The 17,520-nt window shown below is 47.9% G+C and overlaps 1 protein-coding gene across 3 annotated transcripts in view; it reads right to left on the bottom strand.

Moving 5' to 3' along the window:
• The window catches only part of TCP11 (t-complex 11), a 167,525-nt gene that overhangs the window by 36,823 nt on the left and 113,182 nt on the right, over positions 1–17,520 (bottom strand). For 2 of the 3 annotated variants that reach the window (XM_036493924.2, XM_058664206.1), the window contains exons 1-3: positions 3,793–3,799; positions 3,442–3,589; positions 584–680 (exon numbers count right to left, since the gene is read on the bottom strand). In XM_036493924.2, the coding sequence (XP_036349817.2) occupies positions 584–680; positions 3,442–3,568 (224 nt within the window). In that variant the 5' untranslated portion in view covers positions 3,569–3,589; positions 3,793–3,799. Of the gene's footprint in view, positions 1–583; positions 681–3,441; positions 3,590–3,792; positions 3,800–17,520 lie in introns of those variants that run through there. The other variant, XM_058664205.1, reaches the window with a different exon arrangement.

Here is a 17,520-nt window from a genome sequence, read left to right as displayed (position 1 = left end):
CTCTATCTCGGCCACTCCCTCCACCTCATCAATCCACATTTCCAAAAAAAAAAGTACATAAATATTTTCCTTTAAAAAAACAATTTAATGTAAGAGGCAAAATACTTTTATTTTCTCATGGCAAGAATTATAAATAGAATTTAAATTCATTTTTATATCTGGCTTTCCACCTCAGTTTTGGTTTTCAAATCAATCAATGTGTTCTGATACTCTGTAAGTAACCAAATAAAATTCCTTCAGGTAGAGTGAGTGTTTATGTCCTAGCAGTCAAGCTGTCTTATCTCCCACATGGGGAGGCCTGGGTTCCATTCCCAGCTCTGGCCTCTGACTCCAGCTTCCTGCGGACCCAGGGAGGCAGCAGCAACGGCTCAAGTGCCTGGCTTCGCGCCAGCCACGGGAGGGCTCTGGCTCCTGGCTTTGCCCTGGGCTGGCCACTGTCTGCGAAGTGAAGCACTACAAGAAATCAACCTCCCTCTCAAACACAGAGGCAAAAAATGTTTTCAATGTTTCAAGTCTGGCCAGGAGTCATTAAGGCTAAGTGGCTATCCCAGGAGCTTCAAAAGGAGCCAGAAGAGGGGTGTACCTGCTGGGAGGCGCAGTCTTCTCATCCACATGCAAATCACATTTCTTCTCCATTTTGTTGCTCAGCTTGGAAACTGCATTATCTGTCTCTGTCGGACCTGCAACAGAAAACAACTTAATGGTGGACAGCTGTGGGGTCCATACAAGTTTAGTGCCATGTCTATTTTACCCAAAGAGTCACTCAAGTTGGCAGGCTCCAAATTTAGACTAACTGACTTTACACAGGCTCACTCAGCCACCTGCAGCCACTTGCTTTCTGAACTCCATGCCCCGTGACCTTGCTACAAACTCAACAATCTACCTTGGAGGGACAGGATGGCAAAGAAGTTAACTCATAAAAAACCAGAAAGGGAAACTCATTTACAAGTTTCTCTCATAAAACACAAAATCACAATTAAACCAGCAAAATTTTGTGATTTAAACCTTGCTCTAAGAAGGGTCTACTTTTTGGGGTTGGAGTTGCAACACAGTGGCTTAAGCCACAGCCTGCAAGCCATATGCCATGTCAGAGCAGAGCTTTGAACCCCAGCTGCTTGGGCACTTGGCAGAGCAGCACAAAGTTCAAACGCTTGGGCCCTGCACCCACCTGGGAGACACAAAGTTACCAGCTTCTGGCTCTGGCCTGGCCTCAGCTGGTTTGGTCACTAGGGCAGTGGAGCAGCTGGTGGAAGACCTGCCTCATCCTTTCTGTCACCCTGCCTTTAAATAAACAAACAAAAAAAACCCAACTATCTTTGCAGTGCAAGCCTGTGGCCTGGCAACAAAGTTGCTGGCTGAGGTGCCCAAGCCCCATGTCAGAATTCATGCCTGCTTCCAGCTTCCTGCTGGGGCAGCACCCTGGCAATTTTCTGTCATCCACAAGGGAAATTTGGCCTGAGTTCCAGCCACCACCAGCCTCTGGCAATGAACAGGGAGATGGGTGCACTCTTGTCTCTCTCCAAAAGTCCACTTTCAGGGCGTGGTGTAATAGTCTAGTGGCTAAATTCTTGCCTTGCATTAGCCGGGATCCCTTAAGGGAGTTGGTTCGTGTCCCAGGTGCTGCACTTCCAATCCAGCTCCCTGCTTGTGTCCTGGAAAGCAGTAGAGGACGGCCCAACAGACCCAGAAGCAGCTCCTGACTTTACATCAGCTTAGCTCTAGCCATTGCAGACACTTGAGGAATGAACCAAAAAGATTTGCACCAAAATAAACTTATCTTAGTTCCATTTTTTTTTTTTAAAGATTTATTTTAATTGAAAACATGTATTTACAGAGAAGGAGAGACAAAGATCTTCCATCTGCTGGTTGAATCTCACAGTGGCTGCAACAGCTGAGACTCATCTGAAGCCAGGAGTTTCCTCCAAGTCTCCCACACGGGTGCAGGGTCCCAAGGCCTTGGGATGTCCTCAACTGCTTTCCCAGGCCCCTCCCTGCACCCACATGGGAGACCCGGAGGAAGCTTCTGGCTCCCAATTGGCTCAGCTCCAAACATTGCGGCTGCTTCGGGAGTGAACCATCGGATGGAAGATCTTCCTGTCTCTCCTCCTCTCTGTATATCTGCCGTTCCAATAAAAATAAATAAATCTTAAAAAAAAAAAAACTTTTCTGAGCCCCTGTTTAGGCACACATGAAAAGGTACCGCCCCTGCTCTGGAAGGGCGGTGGAGGACTCGAGGTTCCCCTGACAACCAAGACAAAGTGTTCCGAGGCAGCTGCACCACATCAGCTTGTTGAGAAACTCTGGGATATTTTATACACTTTCCAAGTACACCGAGGTTCACTGCTTGCTTCAGAAGACTGTTGTATTATTCAAAAGTAATACACTCCTAAGCAACTTCAGAATGGCTCTAAACTGCAGGATCAGGAAGATGAGCTCAAAGAGAAGTTAGAGATTAAATGTAATTAAAATTGGTTTTTAAAACCCACATCCCAAGAATTTAAGATAAAAAAGAATTGCTAAACAAGTCAAACTAGTATACTAAACTTCAAATTCATTTTGTAAAATAAGCTTTTTTTTTTTTTTTTTTAACGAGTTCAGTGACCTCTGGATTCACATAAACAGCCACCTTAACAACTTACACTATTTAGACCCTTCCTTAGGCTGCCACCTGCGGCAGGTGCCGCAAAAAAAACGCGCTTTGCGGGCCCTTCTGTTAACCAACAGCGACTCCGTGTGGCCACAAGAGAAACAGCTCACTAAACACCGGGCCTCCGCTTAAAGGTTTGCATTCCAAACTTTAAACCCTGAATAACAGCCCTTCAGGATAACTGGGTAAATGTCCTAGAGATTAGTTTACGAGAAATTAAGTAGAATTGTTGGCCTACCACCATGGGACGTTAGAGACCTTGTGCCCACGGGGCACACCAACCCTCCCGCCTGACAACTTGGGGCTCAGCCCAGGACCGAAGGACTCCATCGAGAAAACACAACTGAAGTTCTTGAAAATCCACCCAGCACCCCACAGGAGCCCCAGCTGGATCTCGGCTACTCCATCTCCGATCCATTTCCCTGTTAATCCTGGGTCTAAGTGTTGGAGTTCCCTGCATCCAGATGGGAGCCCTACAAGAAGCTTCTGGGTCCTGGCTTGGGACCGGCCCAGTTCTGGCCAGGCACTTAAGCAGTGATCCAAAGGGTGGAAGATTCTAACTCTTAAAAAAAAAAAAAAAAAACTAAAATTAAAAATCCGGTAGCTATCCGTTTTCCACCTGGATATTCAAGAATACAACAAGATTACCAAGATAGCTGGGAACTGACTCGGCCTCAGGCCTAGGCCTTGGAGGGAAGGACTGTGTCCAAGGAGACAAGGGGCGACCTGAAGGGGGCCGTGGGCTCCTTCCACCCCGGGCTGCGAGCCCCCGCGGCGAGGGGCACAGGACCTACAGGGAGAGGGGTCCTTGGGGCCGCTCTGGTCCTCCTGGGTCGGTCCCGACACTTCCGGCGGCGCACCGGGCCCGCTCTCTGCCACACCTTGGTCCTTCGGGGGCACATTCTGCTGGACGTCCGGCATGTTGCTGATGGTACCCGGGCTGAGGAGAAATGGCGCGTTCTTGGCTTGCGGGAAGGGGGCTGCCCAACCGCCACCGCACCCCACCGGGAGGGGACAGCAGTTTCAAGGTCTCTCAGGGGTCCCACGGAAAAAGCAGCCTGAGGAGGGGGCTGGGGGCTGAGGGCCAGGGGTGCAGGCCCCGTCCTCCACGGGCCGGTGACCTCCTCGCTGTCCCCACTCACCTTCTCCCCCGGCCTCTGCCCGCCCACTCCGCGCTCCACGGCGTCAAGCCTGGGGAGGCCTCGCGGCCTGGGTTGTACCACCGTCCGGCAGGGGGGCAAGCAGGAGAGAGAAGCGCGGCAACCACGAGGCGAAGCCGCGGCGCACCCCCCAGTCCGCGACGCCGGAGCGTTTTGGTTCAGTCCCGGATGTGGAAACAATCCGCCCTCGGTCTCCCGGGCAACGGGGCAGGCCACGTGCCACGGCCCCTCAGCCCACGAAGCCTCTCAGGTGCCGCTCACTGCAGCCTTCTGCTGCCGCTCAACAGGGGCCACATGAAACTAGTTAGGACTGGCTGTTGAGCTCCCCCCTCCAAAAAAAAAAACCACACCCAGGAGAGTGGGGTTTTTTGTTGTGTGTTTTTTAGCTCATCTTTCACACACTGAAAGGTGCACGGGAAGGCATTTGTCCCGTTTCATGGTCCTGTCCCCTCAGGACTTTGGCCCTTCTGTGTGCAGGGACTCGCCTTCCTGCTCCACTCACTGGGCTTGCTTAATTCCGAGCCATCCTGTTGAGAAATGTGATCCCCTACCCCCACCCCACCCCCCACTTCTGCGAGTCTGGGAAAAGTGGAAATTTCCACTACACATTCCCTTCTTCCCCCCTCCTCCCACATTACCCTATTTCTTAGCCTTAAACCTCCTTTAAGAAACAAACAAAAAAAGGGAAACCCAAGATAAAAGTAATTACCTATAAGAAAATCTGCCTGCACCAAGCTCTCCTTGTGAACTCTGGCCTGACTTGTTAGAGTGTAGCTGCTGCTTGCACAACTTGTTAGGTTTGAAGGGGAGATGTTATGAAATAGGCCCAAGAACATTTCTGCTTTCAAAAGCCCACCTTCTCCTGAGGCCTGGGGATTGTGGGAAGGAATGGTCTAGAACACTCACTTTCTTCTCCAGAGTCTGTCACAGCAATGGGTACTACAGCTATTGTTTCTTCCCTTCTGCTGGTGTCTGCCCCGGGATGTGAACTGTGAGGCAGGCTGCCTCTTTACCTTCTACCCACTTGGGCTGGGAGGAAATTGCGTGGTGACTTTAGTCAAGAGTTCAATGAAACATGATGCTCCATTATTACACAGGGGAGTGTTTAGACTGGGCTCTTAATTTCTCTTCAAAAAGAAAAACAAATCCAGAATTCTGTTGCAGCACTTATTTATTTATATATTATTTTGGTCATGTGTGTGTTGAGGGGAGAATAACAGCAGGCTGTTCCCTTTCCCCCATCCCAACATGGGTGCAAAATGGCATCACCGAGTCTCTTCCTCCTAATGCCTCAGCTGTCTAGCAGTTTATTCATTGCATGAAATTGTCTTTTACAATGTCCTCTTCATATCTAAAGTCTCTGGAGAGTCAGAGCGGAAGAAATAGCAGCACAGGAGCACTTGGGACTGTAGGGGCAGGGGGTTGGGGTGGGTGGGTTAACTGAAACCAGAAGGGGAGACCAAGAGGGAGGTAGCAGAGAAAAAGCAAAGTAGAGCTTTCCCAGGGTCACCCCGGGGTCCAGTGTTTCATGATCCTTATCAGGAATAGTTATCAGAACCAACCAGGCAAAAGTTGGAGGTTGGGGAGGGTGGGAGTGGGAGTAGAAAGATGATGTGAAAGATAAACTCTCCTTCCCTTGGGGGTCTTGGTTAATAACTGTTTGTGTTTAATGATTTACACAGAACTTTTACATTGCAAATCCATATGCTGAGCCCACAGTCCTATTTGTTCAGTAGCCCGGGGAAGCCCTCAGGCTGCACGGCTTGATAGGTGAGCCAGAGAGATTTCAGGGAGGAATCCCAGGTCAGCAGGGTCTTGTCTGCATCATGAGTCTTTTCTTAATGCACACCACCTGCCCAGCTGCAGCCGCGCCACATATACACAAGTAGAAAACGGAGCTAATGGCACAGATGGCCCAAGCTACAAGCCACAAGTGCCCTTCGGGGTCAGAGAATGAGTTGGAGAGCTCTCTCAGACCTTTGGGTCAAGGCAGGCCCAGCCTTTAACACGTCTCAAGTAAGAATCTGCAATTCATTCGGTTTTTTGCTCAGCACTGGCTCTCGCTTAACCTCTGGACCCAACTTGAATTCTCCCTAATGGGGTAAGATTGGGTTTTCTTCATATGGCTCCCCCGGAAATTTCCCATGTTTATTCTATCAAGGTGCACCTACAACAGAGAGGCTGTAAGGCAAGGAGTTAAGTAACTCCAGAGCAGAAATAAAGTCTGATTCCTCTCACATGGACACATGCCCAAAGCTGTCCACCCAGAGCTTCCAGTGTGTGTGTGTGTGTGTGCGCGCACGCGTGCACACAAGCACTGTCATATGACTTTTCTCCTCTCTTCATAACAGATGCATGTTCGTTTAGAGATTTAAAAATTTTTATTAAACAGATTAGGGCCTGGTGTGATCGTTCAATTGGCTAATCCTCCCCTTGCAGGCACTGATATCCCACATGGGAGCCAGTTTGTATCCCAGCTCCCTGATTGTGGCTTGGAAAGCAATGTAGAATAGCCCAAAGCCTTGGGATCCTGCACCCAAGTGGGAAATCCTGAAGAAGCTCCTGGCTCCTGGCTTCTGGATTGACTCAGACTCAGCCACTGTAGTCATTTGGGGGAGTGAATCAGTGGACAGAAGATCTTTCTCTGTCTCTCCTCTCTGTTCATCTGCTTTGTTGTTGTTAGACTGATTGATTTATTTGTATGAGATATAGGGCTGGGGCAGAATTGGCCAAGCAGCTGTATCTACCAGTAGGGTGTGTTGGTTGGTGCAGGTAGTAGACTGGACCTGACTCTGCACTTGCTGATGCACCCAAACATTATATATATATATACACACACACACATATATATATATATGTTCATTTATTTGAAAGGCAGGGTAAGAGAGAGAAAGAGAAGATTTTCCATCTATTGGTTCACTTCCCAGATGCCTGCATCAGCCAGGTTGAAGCCAGGAGCCCAGAATTCCAGCTGGGTCTCCAACATGAATAGAGGGGCCCAATCACTTGAGCCATCATCTGCTATTTTCCCAGGATGCATCAGTAGGGAGGTGAATCAGAGACAGAGTATTTGGGACTCAAATCTAGGCAGCCCATTATAGGCTACATGTGTCCCATACGATGTTTAACGTGCTGTACTACTGTGCCTGCCCCTTGTACGTGGTAGCTTTCACCCAAGTTAGCATGATGTATTCTCATTTGTTAAATACTGTTCTATGTCCACTATCGCACTAATAATTCCCAAAATAAGTCCTACCCACAGAGGCATTTAGCCAGACGGGGGAAGGGCAGAGGGCACGTGGGGGGCATGGGGAGAGGGGATGAAGACCAAGATATAAGCCAAACACTCCTGTGTGGCCGGAGGAGGTCCAGAGTCATGGGCTGTACCAAGAACCCTGCATGTGTGGCTGCTGGCTCCAACAAAACAAAACGAAAGGAGGGGAAACGCAACGCAACACACCCTGCTTTACAAAAGCAGCATCTTGGGCCCTGTGAGGTTGAATGACCAGGCTAAGGTCACCACCAGTTTATGGAAAATTCAGGATGAGAACCCACATTGTACTCTGTTCCAGAACATATGGGGCCATGCCAGAGTAAAAGCTAATACTGTAAATAGGCATTTACATTTCCTGAAGGAAAAAAAATGTAAATGATAGACCATGGAATGGAAAAAGTAAAGACTGAAGTTAAATAGAGGCCAAGGCTGTAAGTATAGTCGAGCACACTGAAAGATAAACAGTCAACTGAAGTGGTAGAGAACGCCATCCATGCTGGGTGGGACATCTAAATGGAACCATTTGCAGTCATGTAAACTGGGAACTGACTTCATGATAACCCCTCCGCATGGCACGCACTGCATGTCACAACTATTTGCTTTTGTCTTTTGACAAACGGATTTCCTTCACAGAACCCAAGGATGAGTAGAAGGGTTGAGGTCATCAGGCGGCAGCCCAGAGGTGGGCTTGATAGAATGAAGTACAATGGGTGGAGAAGTCACGGCAATCTCTAAGGAAAGGAGGTTTAAAGCAGAGGACAGGGAAGGTTCTGGATTCTGGCAGCAGGTATTCACGGCTACCTCTTCAGGCAGCTTTCTCTCTCTACTAGTAGCCTTTAGCAGGCTCTGTGCCCTCCTACCTCGGGGCCTCTGCTCATACTGTACCTTCCACCTTGCTCTAGTGATTACCTTTCATCTGCTTCAGCCCTGCGCTCATCCTTCATACCTAGCTTACCAGGCCTAACCTCCTCAGAGAATCTTCCAGGTTCTCCAGGAGCTCCTCTCTAAACCTTGCACCTTTTCCTCCTAGCCCTCACTGCAGCTTGCAACCATGTGCTTGCTTACATAACTAACCTTCATCCAACAACCCAACCTTCTCAGGGGACCCTCAGCTTTGTCACAGCGAGGACCGAAGGCAGGCGTTGCATTCGTCCCTGATCACTAACTGTGGAATGTGTGAGATGAACAGGGATGACAGCGGTGGGCATTAGAGAAGTGATGGAGAACAGGCCCCTGCTCCCCTGGCACGCCCAAGGCAGCCAGGTGAAGTGTCTTGGTGGACTCTGTCTCTACCAGGACCTGCATTTCTCTTTTGGTTTCACAGATATTTGGACGTGCTGCTCTCCCTCTGTCCTTAGATTCCTGGAAGAGCCTTTTAAAGCAGCCAAGAGAATCATCCAGAGAGTAAAGGAAGGATGGTTAGGGCTGGGGGCCACTAGGCTCCCCCTGTGCTGGAAGGTGGCAGCAGGGGGCAGTGGCACCACGGGAGGAATTCATGCAGCTGGCTCCTGGGTGAAGGGGTTTCTTTCTCTCTCTCTCTTTCCATCTGCAGAGCAATCCAGGGTCAGCAGCAGCTGAAAGCCACAAAAAAACTGACTTTCAAAGTCCTCCTAAGAGCTGCATCTTTTGAGTCCCCAAAAACAATCGTGCCTTGTGCCCCAGGACACGGCGCGAGTTACACACTTAAAGCAGTTTCCACAGAACCACATTCAGTTGGCTTTAAACTCTGGGGAAAGCTGGCAGCCTCTTTGTGGGTTTAAAAAAAAAAAAACACTCGTTAGAGGGACAATTAAACCTTTATGGGCCCCAGAATGCACCTATGTAGACATAAATAAGGGTCATTGTTCATCACAGAGAATCCGCTTTCTGGCAACAGATCCGTTTTTCTGCCATCACAGAGCAGAGCGGAGCTCATGTCTGAATCTTTACGATGAAGGCAGGTGACAGGGTCAGCAGGAGCACAGCGGGAACTTTGACCCTGAGTTTGGCATAGGCCCCTTCTCAAAAGGACACATCACAGGCCTCTGGGGCTGAGCCGGTCTTAAATAAATCACAGGAACTCCCAAAGCCAGCCCTTCCAGAAAGCCGTCAGGATTCAAGGCCAAGAAAACTCATCTTGCTCCATCCTTGTGTTCCTGTGGGCCAAAACAACGGTCCATTTGTCAAAGAAGCTTGGCTCCTTTATCCCGGCGCTTACAACACAATACAATGCACTCACATCTTTACAGCGTGTGTCCTCGGATGGTCCGGTCTGGGTGACATTTTTTTTTAATCCAATAATATCATTAAATGCACCAGGGGGCTCTCTTCTTAAAGAAACTTTTGAGTAAGCTCCTTTGTTAAGCGACACAGTCTTTTGTGAGGCAAATCATCGGTCACCAATTTGTTTTCCCAATCTGAGATTTCACACAGGAGATTCCCTCTACCAGGGCCCATTTTTACGTGGTGGCCTGCCCATGTGCTTTGATTTTTTTTTTTTCTTCTCTGACTTTGGTAAAGACAGATTTTTCTTAAACAGACAGGACTGGGGAGGGTTGAAGGCATCTCAGACACTAATAAATCATCTTCAATCACGGGTGCCATCTGTAATTCTCTGAAACAAGTAGCCTAAAGCAAAATATAATGATCTCCTGACAAAGTCAGCCACATAGATTTGAGGGCCAGTCTATTTGAAGTCCATCTCAAAAGCGATGCAGAGAACTGGGGGGGGGGGGGGGGGGGAGGGAGGGAGGGCTGGAGGCATTCTTGGAAGGTTTTATTATTATTTTTATTATTATTATTATTATTACTATTACTATTGTGGTGAAACAGCATATTTATCACTTTTCTCATTTGTCAAAGTGCTATTAAATAAATTCAGTGTTGAGTAACCATCACCATATCTATACCCGAAACTTTTTCATTGCCCCCAACAAAAACCCTGCACCCACTAAACAGCCCTTCTCTTTCCCCAGCACCCTCCTGTGCCTGGTAACCCCTTTTTCTGCCTCTAAGAACAAAACAGACTCAGCCCACAGTTTTTTTTCTGGGAGCTTTTTTGTCTTCCCACGGCTTGGTGGGAGAATAAGGGAAGCCACGGTCATTCCTCTTTCACCTTATGGATTCTTCCCCATGCTGTCTCCCCACCCGCCCTCTCCTCCCACCGCAGCCACCAACAGCCGCTGCTGCCGCCTCCTCCTCCTCCTCCTCAATGAATCCAGAGCTCATTTCAAGGTTTAAACTTGCCAAGGGGCAGCAGCCCCCAGCAGGAACAAAAGGAGGTCACTGGGTCTGAGTCTCTGTTCCCAGCTCAGGAATGGCAAGAATTTTCTGATTTCAATAGTCTGAGGAAGACGGAGCACAGGAGCTGGAAGGCTGTTCTGGGGGCCTGGAGCCTACCAGTGTTCCCAACCCCCAGTCCCAGCACCCATCAGCTGCACATTGCACACCTGAGATCTGTCAGGGCTGAGATGGAAATGCGAGAAGAGACAGGGAAGGGCTCCCTTGGGCACCCAGATTTCACACTGTGGACTTGCACCTTGAAAACCCCTGCCTGAAGTCTTCCACAGCCCCTGCAGAAGGTACGTCTCTGGGAGGCACTCACAGAATCACATATACTCTTCAGCTTGTTTGGGCTTCACTATGCTTGGAAACTTGTCAGGGGAGCCTGCCTCCCCTAGCCCCCTCACTCTCACACAACTCTGGGTAACAGCAGGAGATGGGACTTCCCAAAAAATCTGATCTGGAGTTATTTCAAGAACTTTCCTCTTCATGGATCCCCAAGTTTCTCTTCCCCAACCCCAGGACTGTGCACCTACTAGGTGGGGGTAAGGGGTAGGACCACTGTAGCACCTGGTCTCCATGGCTCAAAGAGACCATCCATCATGGGGCAGTCGAGGGAAATCACCTTAAAAGCAGGGAGCCTCTGTGTGGGGTCGGGCAGTGATACCCTTTGTGTCTTCAGCACTTACCTTGTGGTAGGCACAAGTAGTGCTAAAGGGGCTTCGCACACGTGGTCTGAGTTAGTCCTTGCACAAATCCTACCTGAAAGAGTGTGTGATTTTTGTGCCCATTTTACAGGAGAGGAAATAGGTTCCTTGAGTTTCAGGGGGTGACTCAGCTGCTAAGTCTGAGAGCAAGAAACTCAAGACCAAGCTGTGTGTTTCTGAAGCCAGAAGCGACTATGCTGTCCAGGGTAGAACCCCTTGAGATTCTGTTTGGTGTCACCTGTAGCTGATGCCCGTATTTGAGGTCGGTGGTTCAGGAACCTGCTAAAGGGGTTATCAACTGTCTTGAATCAATGTTTCAGTCCATTCAGGGCACCTTCCAGTTCATTTAGGCCAGCTAGAACAAAAAAAGATCTCTAATTTTTGGTCCCTGAGGCACTCTTCCATTTGTCTCCTGCCACACCCCCTTCCATGCAGAAGCCTGATTGGTTTAGAGGACCATCTCCTTTAGGGTGATTGATTCAGATAAAAGCACCTGACCCAAGTCCAAGCAAGGAGGCATGAGGAGAGGTGAGCTGCATCTTCTGCCTTTCAGTGTTCCACTGCCTCATACTCCCTTCAGGAAATCCCTCTTGCTTCTGGACTGTTCCATCAGGGAAAAAGGACAGGAACCTCTGTGGCCCAGCACCCTGCCCCAGATTCCCCAGCAGTGGAGCTGATGTACTCCTTGTGGTCTCATAAGCCGGCTGGCTTTGGGATGTGTAGCCTCAGCCAGAGTGGAAACACCATGAAGGCATGAGCCATGTGTCCCCACTTGTGTATCGTTAGCCCGTACTCATAATTAAACACAGCTGGCCACCACCTCCTAGGGTCAAGTTAACCTAATACGCAGAAGATAGAGTATTTCTTAAGTCATCTAAACAGGCTTCTCTTCTGCTCTGCAGTGAGAAAAGAAATAGGAGTTGCCATGCTAGGAAGCCATGGTATTTGTGCCAGAATTAGGGCAGAGGATCTCTGTGAGGCAAGCATCTGAGAGACTTTGGGGCTATCTGCCCCCTCCCCCAGCCCAAGTTGCAAAACAAGACACTCAGGGAATTGACTTCAGGCAAAATACATCTTTGACGTTAGTTGATAAAAAAAAAATGGAGACTTGGTAAGGAAGGCTCAAAAATGTCATTAAGTATGAAATATTGCTTTTCTTTTTTTTTTTTAAAGATTTATTTATTTTATTACAAAGTCAGATATACAGAGAGGAGGAGAGACAGAGAGGAAGATCTTCCGTCCGATGATTCACTCCCCAAGTGAGCCGCAACGGGCCGGTACACGCCAATCCGAAGCCGGGAACCAGGAACCTCTTCCGGGTCTCCCACGCGGGTGCAGGGTCCCAAGGCTTTGGGCCGTCCTCAACTGCTTTCCCAGGCCACAAGCAGGGAGCTGGATGGAAGTGGAGCTGCCGGGATGAGAACCGGCGCCCATATGGGATCCCGGGGTGCGTTCAAGGTGAGGACTTAGGCTGCTAGGCCACGCCGCCGGGCCCGAAATATTGCTTTTCTAATAGGTAGTTAATGTTTACTGTTTGATTAACAAATTGTACAAAACACATGGTGACAACCCCAGGACTTTTTATATGGGGAGAGCTCTCTTTAGACAAAGACTGAGGCTCACTCACAGCTTGCTTTGCTGGGGATAGCTCTGCTTAGAAATTCGGAACAGGGGTTGGTTTGATGGCTCAGTTAGCTAATCCTCCACCTTGTAGTGCCAGCACACCATGTGGGTGGCAGATCTAATCCTGGAGTGGACTACTTCCTCTAGAGTGGACTGCTTCCTCTATAGCTCTCTGATTATGGTCTGGGAAAGCAGTGGAGGATGGCTCGAGACCGTGGGCCCTTGTACACATGTGGGATAACAGAAGGAAGCTCTTGGCTTTAAACAGCTCCACTCCAGCATCTGTGGCTTTTGGGGGAATAGACCAGCAGATGGAAGGTCTGTCTCTTCTTTTCTCTGCAAGTCTGCCTTTCAAATAGAAAGATAAATATTTGGGCCCAGTGCGAATTGGGATGGCTCAATGGCTAAACCCTCACCTTACAAGTACCAGGATTCCATATGGGCACTGGTTCATGTCCTGGCTGCTCCACTCCCCTTCCAACTCCCTGCTTGTGGCCTGGGAAAGCAGTTAGAGGATGGCCCAAAGCCTTGGGACCCTGTACCTTCATGGGAGACCCAGAGGAAGCTCCTGGCTCTTGGCTTCAGTTCACCTCAACTCTGGCCATGTGGCCACTCAGGGAGTGAACTAGTGGATGGAAGATCTTTCTCTTCATCTCTCTTCTTCATAAAATCTGATCTGCCTTTCCAATAAAATAAATCTAAATAAATAAATAAATAATTCTTAGAGCCAATGGACATTGGGAGGTGGCATCATCCTTGGATCAGTGAAATCCACAGCATTCCAGAACTATCCAAACCACTTGGACAGAACCCTCGGAATATGTACACATTGAGATTCTGGGTTGAGATGAGGTGGCGGTTCCTCATCCCTGGGTACTGGGATTTGTGGAAAGTCATGAGTGGTTTCCTCCTTTGTCTCTCCTCTTCTCCCAGAAACAACAAGAAGAAATAACAAATTTGGAAGCAATGAGTTCACCCAATTTTCCCTAAACCTCAATCCTTCCTACTCTGATCAACCATGTAATCATTATAAAAAAATAAAATTTATAAAAAGAAAAAAAAGAGAAAAATTCAGAATAGCAGAAGAAAAGCTGGGAAGCATTAGCAAACTCCTTGGCTCTCTTACATCACATTTTCCACAGCTCCTGACTATGCTTTGTATAAATATTTTCTTTCTCTTAAATTTGATGGGGGCCAAACTTCAGTGCACGGTTTGATAAGACTTGCAGGATGAACACCCATGTGAAACGGCACCACAGTCAAACATGCACCACATGGAGAATTCCATGTGTCCACTGGGCAACCATTGAACCATGGATTCGTTTTACCCATTCTAAAACTTCCTATAAATGGAATTATACCATCTTTAGGTAGGTGAGTCAGCTAGGACCGCCACAAAACACCACAGACTGGGTGGCTCATGCAACAGAAATGCATTCATGGTTCAGGAGACTGAATGTCCAGGATCAAAGTGTGGCAGGTTTGGTCTGTCCTGAGGCCTCTTTCTTGGACTTACACGTGGCTACCTCCTTGCTGTGTCCTCAGATAGCCTGCTCTTGGTGTACACACACACATCCCTGGTGTCTCCTCCTCTTCTTATAAGCACACCAGTCCTATTGGAATAGCACTCCACCCTGCTGACCCAGTAAGTGTGCAGTAGTTTTTCGTTGTTTCCCTGATGACCAGTAATGCCGAGCATCTTGGGTAAAATGTCTAGGCAAATCTTTTTCTTATTTTTTAACAGACTATTTTTAATAGGTCAACATTAGGTTCATGGCAAAACGGGAAGGAAGATATGAAGATCTTATACCATCTTCTAGCCTTCTTCATCATCAACATCCTCCACTGCTAGGGTACAGTTGTTACCACCAGTGAACCAACACTGACACAGCATGGTCACACAAAGTCCGCAGCTTACATTACGGCTCATTCTTGGTGTTGCTTGGACAACTATACAGCAGTAGGCATTCATCATGACGGTATCCAGAGGGCAATTCACTACCCTCAAAATCTGTGCCATGCACAGCCACCTCCAACTGCATAATTTCCTCTCTTTCCTTTTCTTTTCAGATATATTTATTTTTTGAAAGGCAGATTTGTAATGAGAGAGAGAGAGATCTCCTACCTACTGGTTCACTCCCCAAATGGCCTCACTGGCACAGGCTATATCAAGCTGAAGCCAGGAACCAGGAACTCCATCCAGGTCTCCTACATGGGTACAGAGGCCTGAGTACTTGGACCATCTTCCACTGGTTGTCCAGGTATATCAACAGGGAAGTGGATCAGAAGTGGAGCAGCTGGGACTCAAATCAGTCTCTGCTGGATACTGGTGTTTCTGAACCACAACACTGCCCAAACCCCTATCTTTCTTTAAATTGGCATTGGCAAAGCTGTTCATGATAGTCCCTTATGATATACTTTCATTACCTGTACAATCTCTAGTGGATTCATGTCTCTCATTTGTGATACTGATTATTTCTTTTTTTTCTCATCCCTGTGGCTAATGGCTTACTGATATGATTGATCTCAAGAGCTAGTTTTTCACTTCTTTTTTTTTTAAGACTTCATTTCCTCTCTGTCTCTCCTCTCTGTATATCTGACTTTGTAATAAAAATAAATAAATATTTAAGAAAAAGTGTAAAGCTTTAAAAAAAAAGATTTCATTTATTTTTATTGGCAAGTGAGATACAGAGAGCGGGAGAGACAGAGAGGAAGATCTTTGTCCCATGATTCACTCCCCAAACGGCTGCAATGGCTGGAGCTGAGCCAATCTGAAGCCAGGATCCCGGAGCTTCTTCCGGGTCTCCTACACGGGTGCAGGGTCCCAAAGCTTTGGGCTGTCCTCGACTGCTTTCCCAGGCCACAAGCAGGGAGTTGGAAGGGAAGTGGAGCTGCCGGGATTAGAACCGGCACCCATATGGGATCCCAGGCGCATTCAAGGCGAGGACTTCAACTGCTATGTTATCATGCCAGGCCCTTTCACTTCCTTTTATGGACTGAATACAACATGGCTCCCCAAATTCATGCAGATGTTTGAGCCTCAAAGTGCTACCTTTAAGCTAAGGGGTGGAAGCTTGATCCCAGTGTGATGCCTGTTGGTGAGGCCTTTGGGTAGGAACTGGGTTAGGTTCACCTGCTTGGGGGTGGGTGGTGGGGAAGCCTGTGATGAAGCCTTGAAACTTTTATTAAGGAGACACCACACTGAGTGTATTGGAAGAGGGTGCTCCCTGTGTCAGCTTTGTGGCCTTCCATGTGATTGGTCCGCCACATCTCCTCCACTATTCCACGCTCCAGGATGAGGGGTCTGCTCAGCCTTGCACTGGAACCTCAACTGTCAGTCAAGGCAAGCTTTTTTCCCCTTCTATGTTGACCCTGTCTGATATTTCAGTTAATGTAACAAGAAGCTAATACAACTGCATTGATTTTACCCATGGTTTTTCAGTATTTTATTTCGTTCATATCTGTTCTGATCTCTATTATTTCCTTTTTTCTGCTTACTCTGAGTTTCATATGCCCTTCTTTTTCTAGTTCTGGAAGGTAGAAGCTGAGGTTATCAATGGAACCCACTAACTTTCCTGTGCTATGCTTTCAATTCACTCAAAATGTATTCTAGTTTCATTTTTGTATTTTCTCATTGGCCAATAAATTATGTAGAAGTGTTATCTAGTGCCAAAATATGTGAGTTTCTTTTCAAGAATATCTCTACTATTGACTTCTACTGTTTAGATATTTATATTTGAAAGGCAGAGAGACACAGAACTTTTCCATACTGGTTCACTCCCCAAATACCTGCAACAGCCAGGGCTGGGCCAAGCTGAAGCCAGGAGATGAGAATTTAATCCAGGTCTCCTGCGTGGATCCAGGGGTTCAAGTACTCTAGTTATCACCTCCCAGCATGTGCATTCACAGGGGCTAGAAGCCACTTGAACCACTATCTACTCCTTCTCAGGGTATACATTAGCAGGAAGCTTGGAACAGAAGCAAGGCAAAGATTTGAACCTGGACAGTCCAATTTGGGTTGGAAGCATCCCAAGAAAGGTCTTCATTGCTAGGCCAAACCTGTACAGCAAGATTTTAAACTATTTTTTTAAATTAAGACTTTATTTTTTATTGGAAAGGCATATTTGCAGAGAGAAGGAAATACATGGATGGAGTGGGCCCTCTATCTGTGGGCCCACTCCCCAAGCAGCCACATTGGTCGGAGCTGAGCCGATCTGAAACCAGGAGTCAGGAGCTTCTTTGGGATCCCCCATGTGGGTGCAGGGTCCAGGCACTTGGGTTACCCTCAATTTTTTCCCCAGGCCACAAGCAGGGAGTGGGATGGGAAGTAGAGTATCCAGGACATGAACCAGTGCCCACATAGGATCCCAGCACATGCAAGGAGTTAGACCTGATTTTTAACTTTTATGACATTAATTTTTTTAAATTATTGAGTCATTTTTATGGTCCAAATACGGGCTCTCTGGGTGAATGTTACTTGTGTATTTAACTGGAATGTGCATATTACTGCCGTTGGATGGTGCGTTCTATAGACATGTCAAGTTGGGCCCGGCGTGATGGCTCAATTGGCTAATCCTCTGCCTTGTAAGCTCCAAGATCCCATATTGGCACCGGTTTGTATCCCAGCAGCCCCACTTCCCATCCAGCTCCCTACTTGTGGCCTTGGAAAGTCGAGAATGGCCCAAAGCTTTGGGATCCTGCACCCACATGGGAGACCCGGAAGAAGATTCTGGCTCCTAGCTTCAGATTGGAGCTGAGCTGATCTGAAGCCAGGAGCCAGGAGCTTCTTCCAGGTTTCCCATGAAGGTGCAGGATCCCAAAACTTTAGGCCATCCTGTACTGCTTTCC

The sequence above is a fragment of the Ochotona princeps genome, chromosome 1 (assembly GCF_030435755.1).
Source record: "Ochotona princeps isolate mOchPri1 chromosome 1, mOchPri1.hap1, whole genome shotgun sequence".
Taxonomy (NCBI): Eukaryota; Metazoa; Chordata; class Mammalia; order Lagomorpha; family Ochotonidae; genus Ochotona; species Ochotona princeps.
Note: the sequence above shows the minus strand (reverse complement) of the source record. Positions and strands in the feature narration are given on the sequence as shown.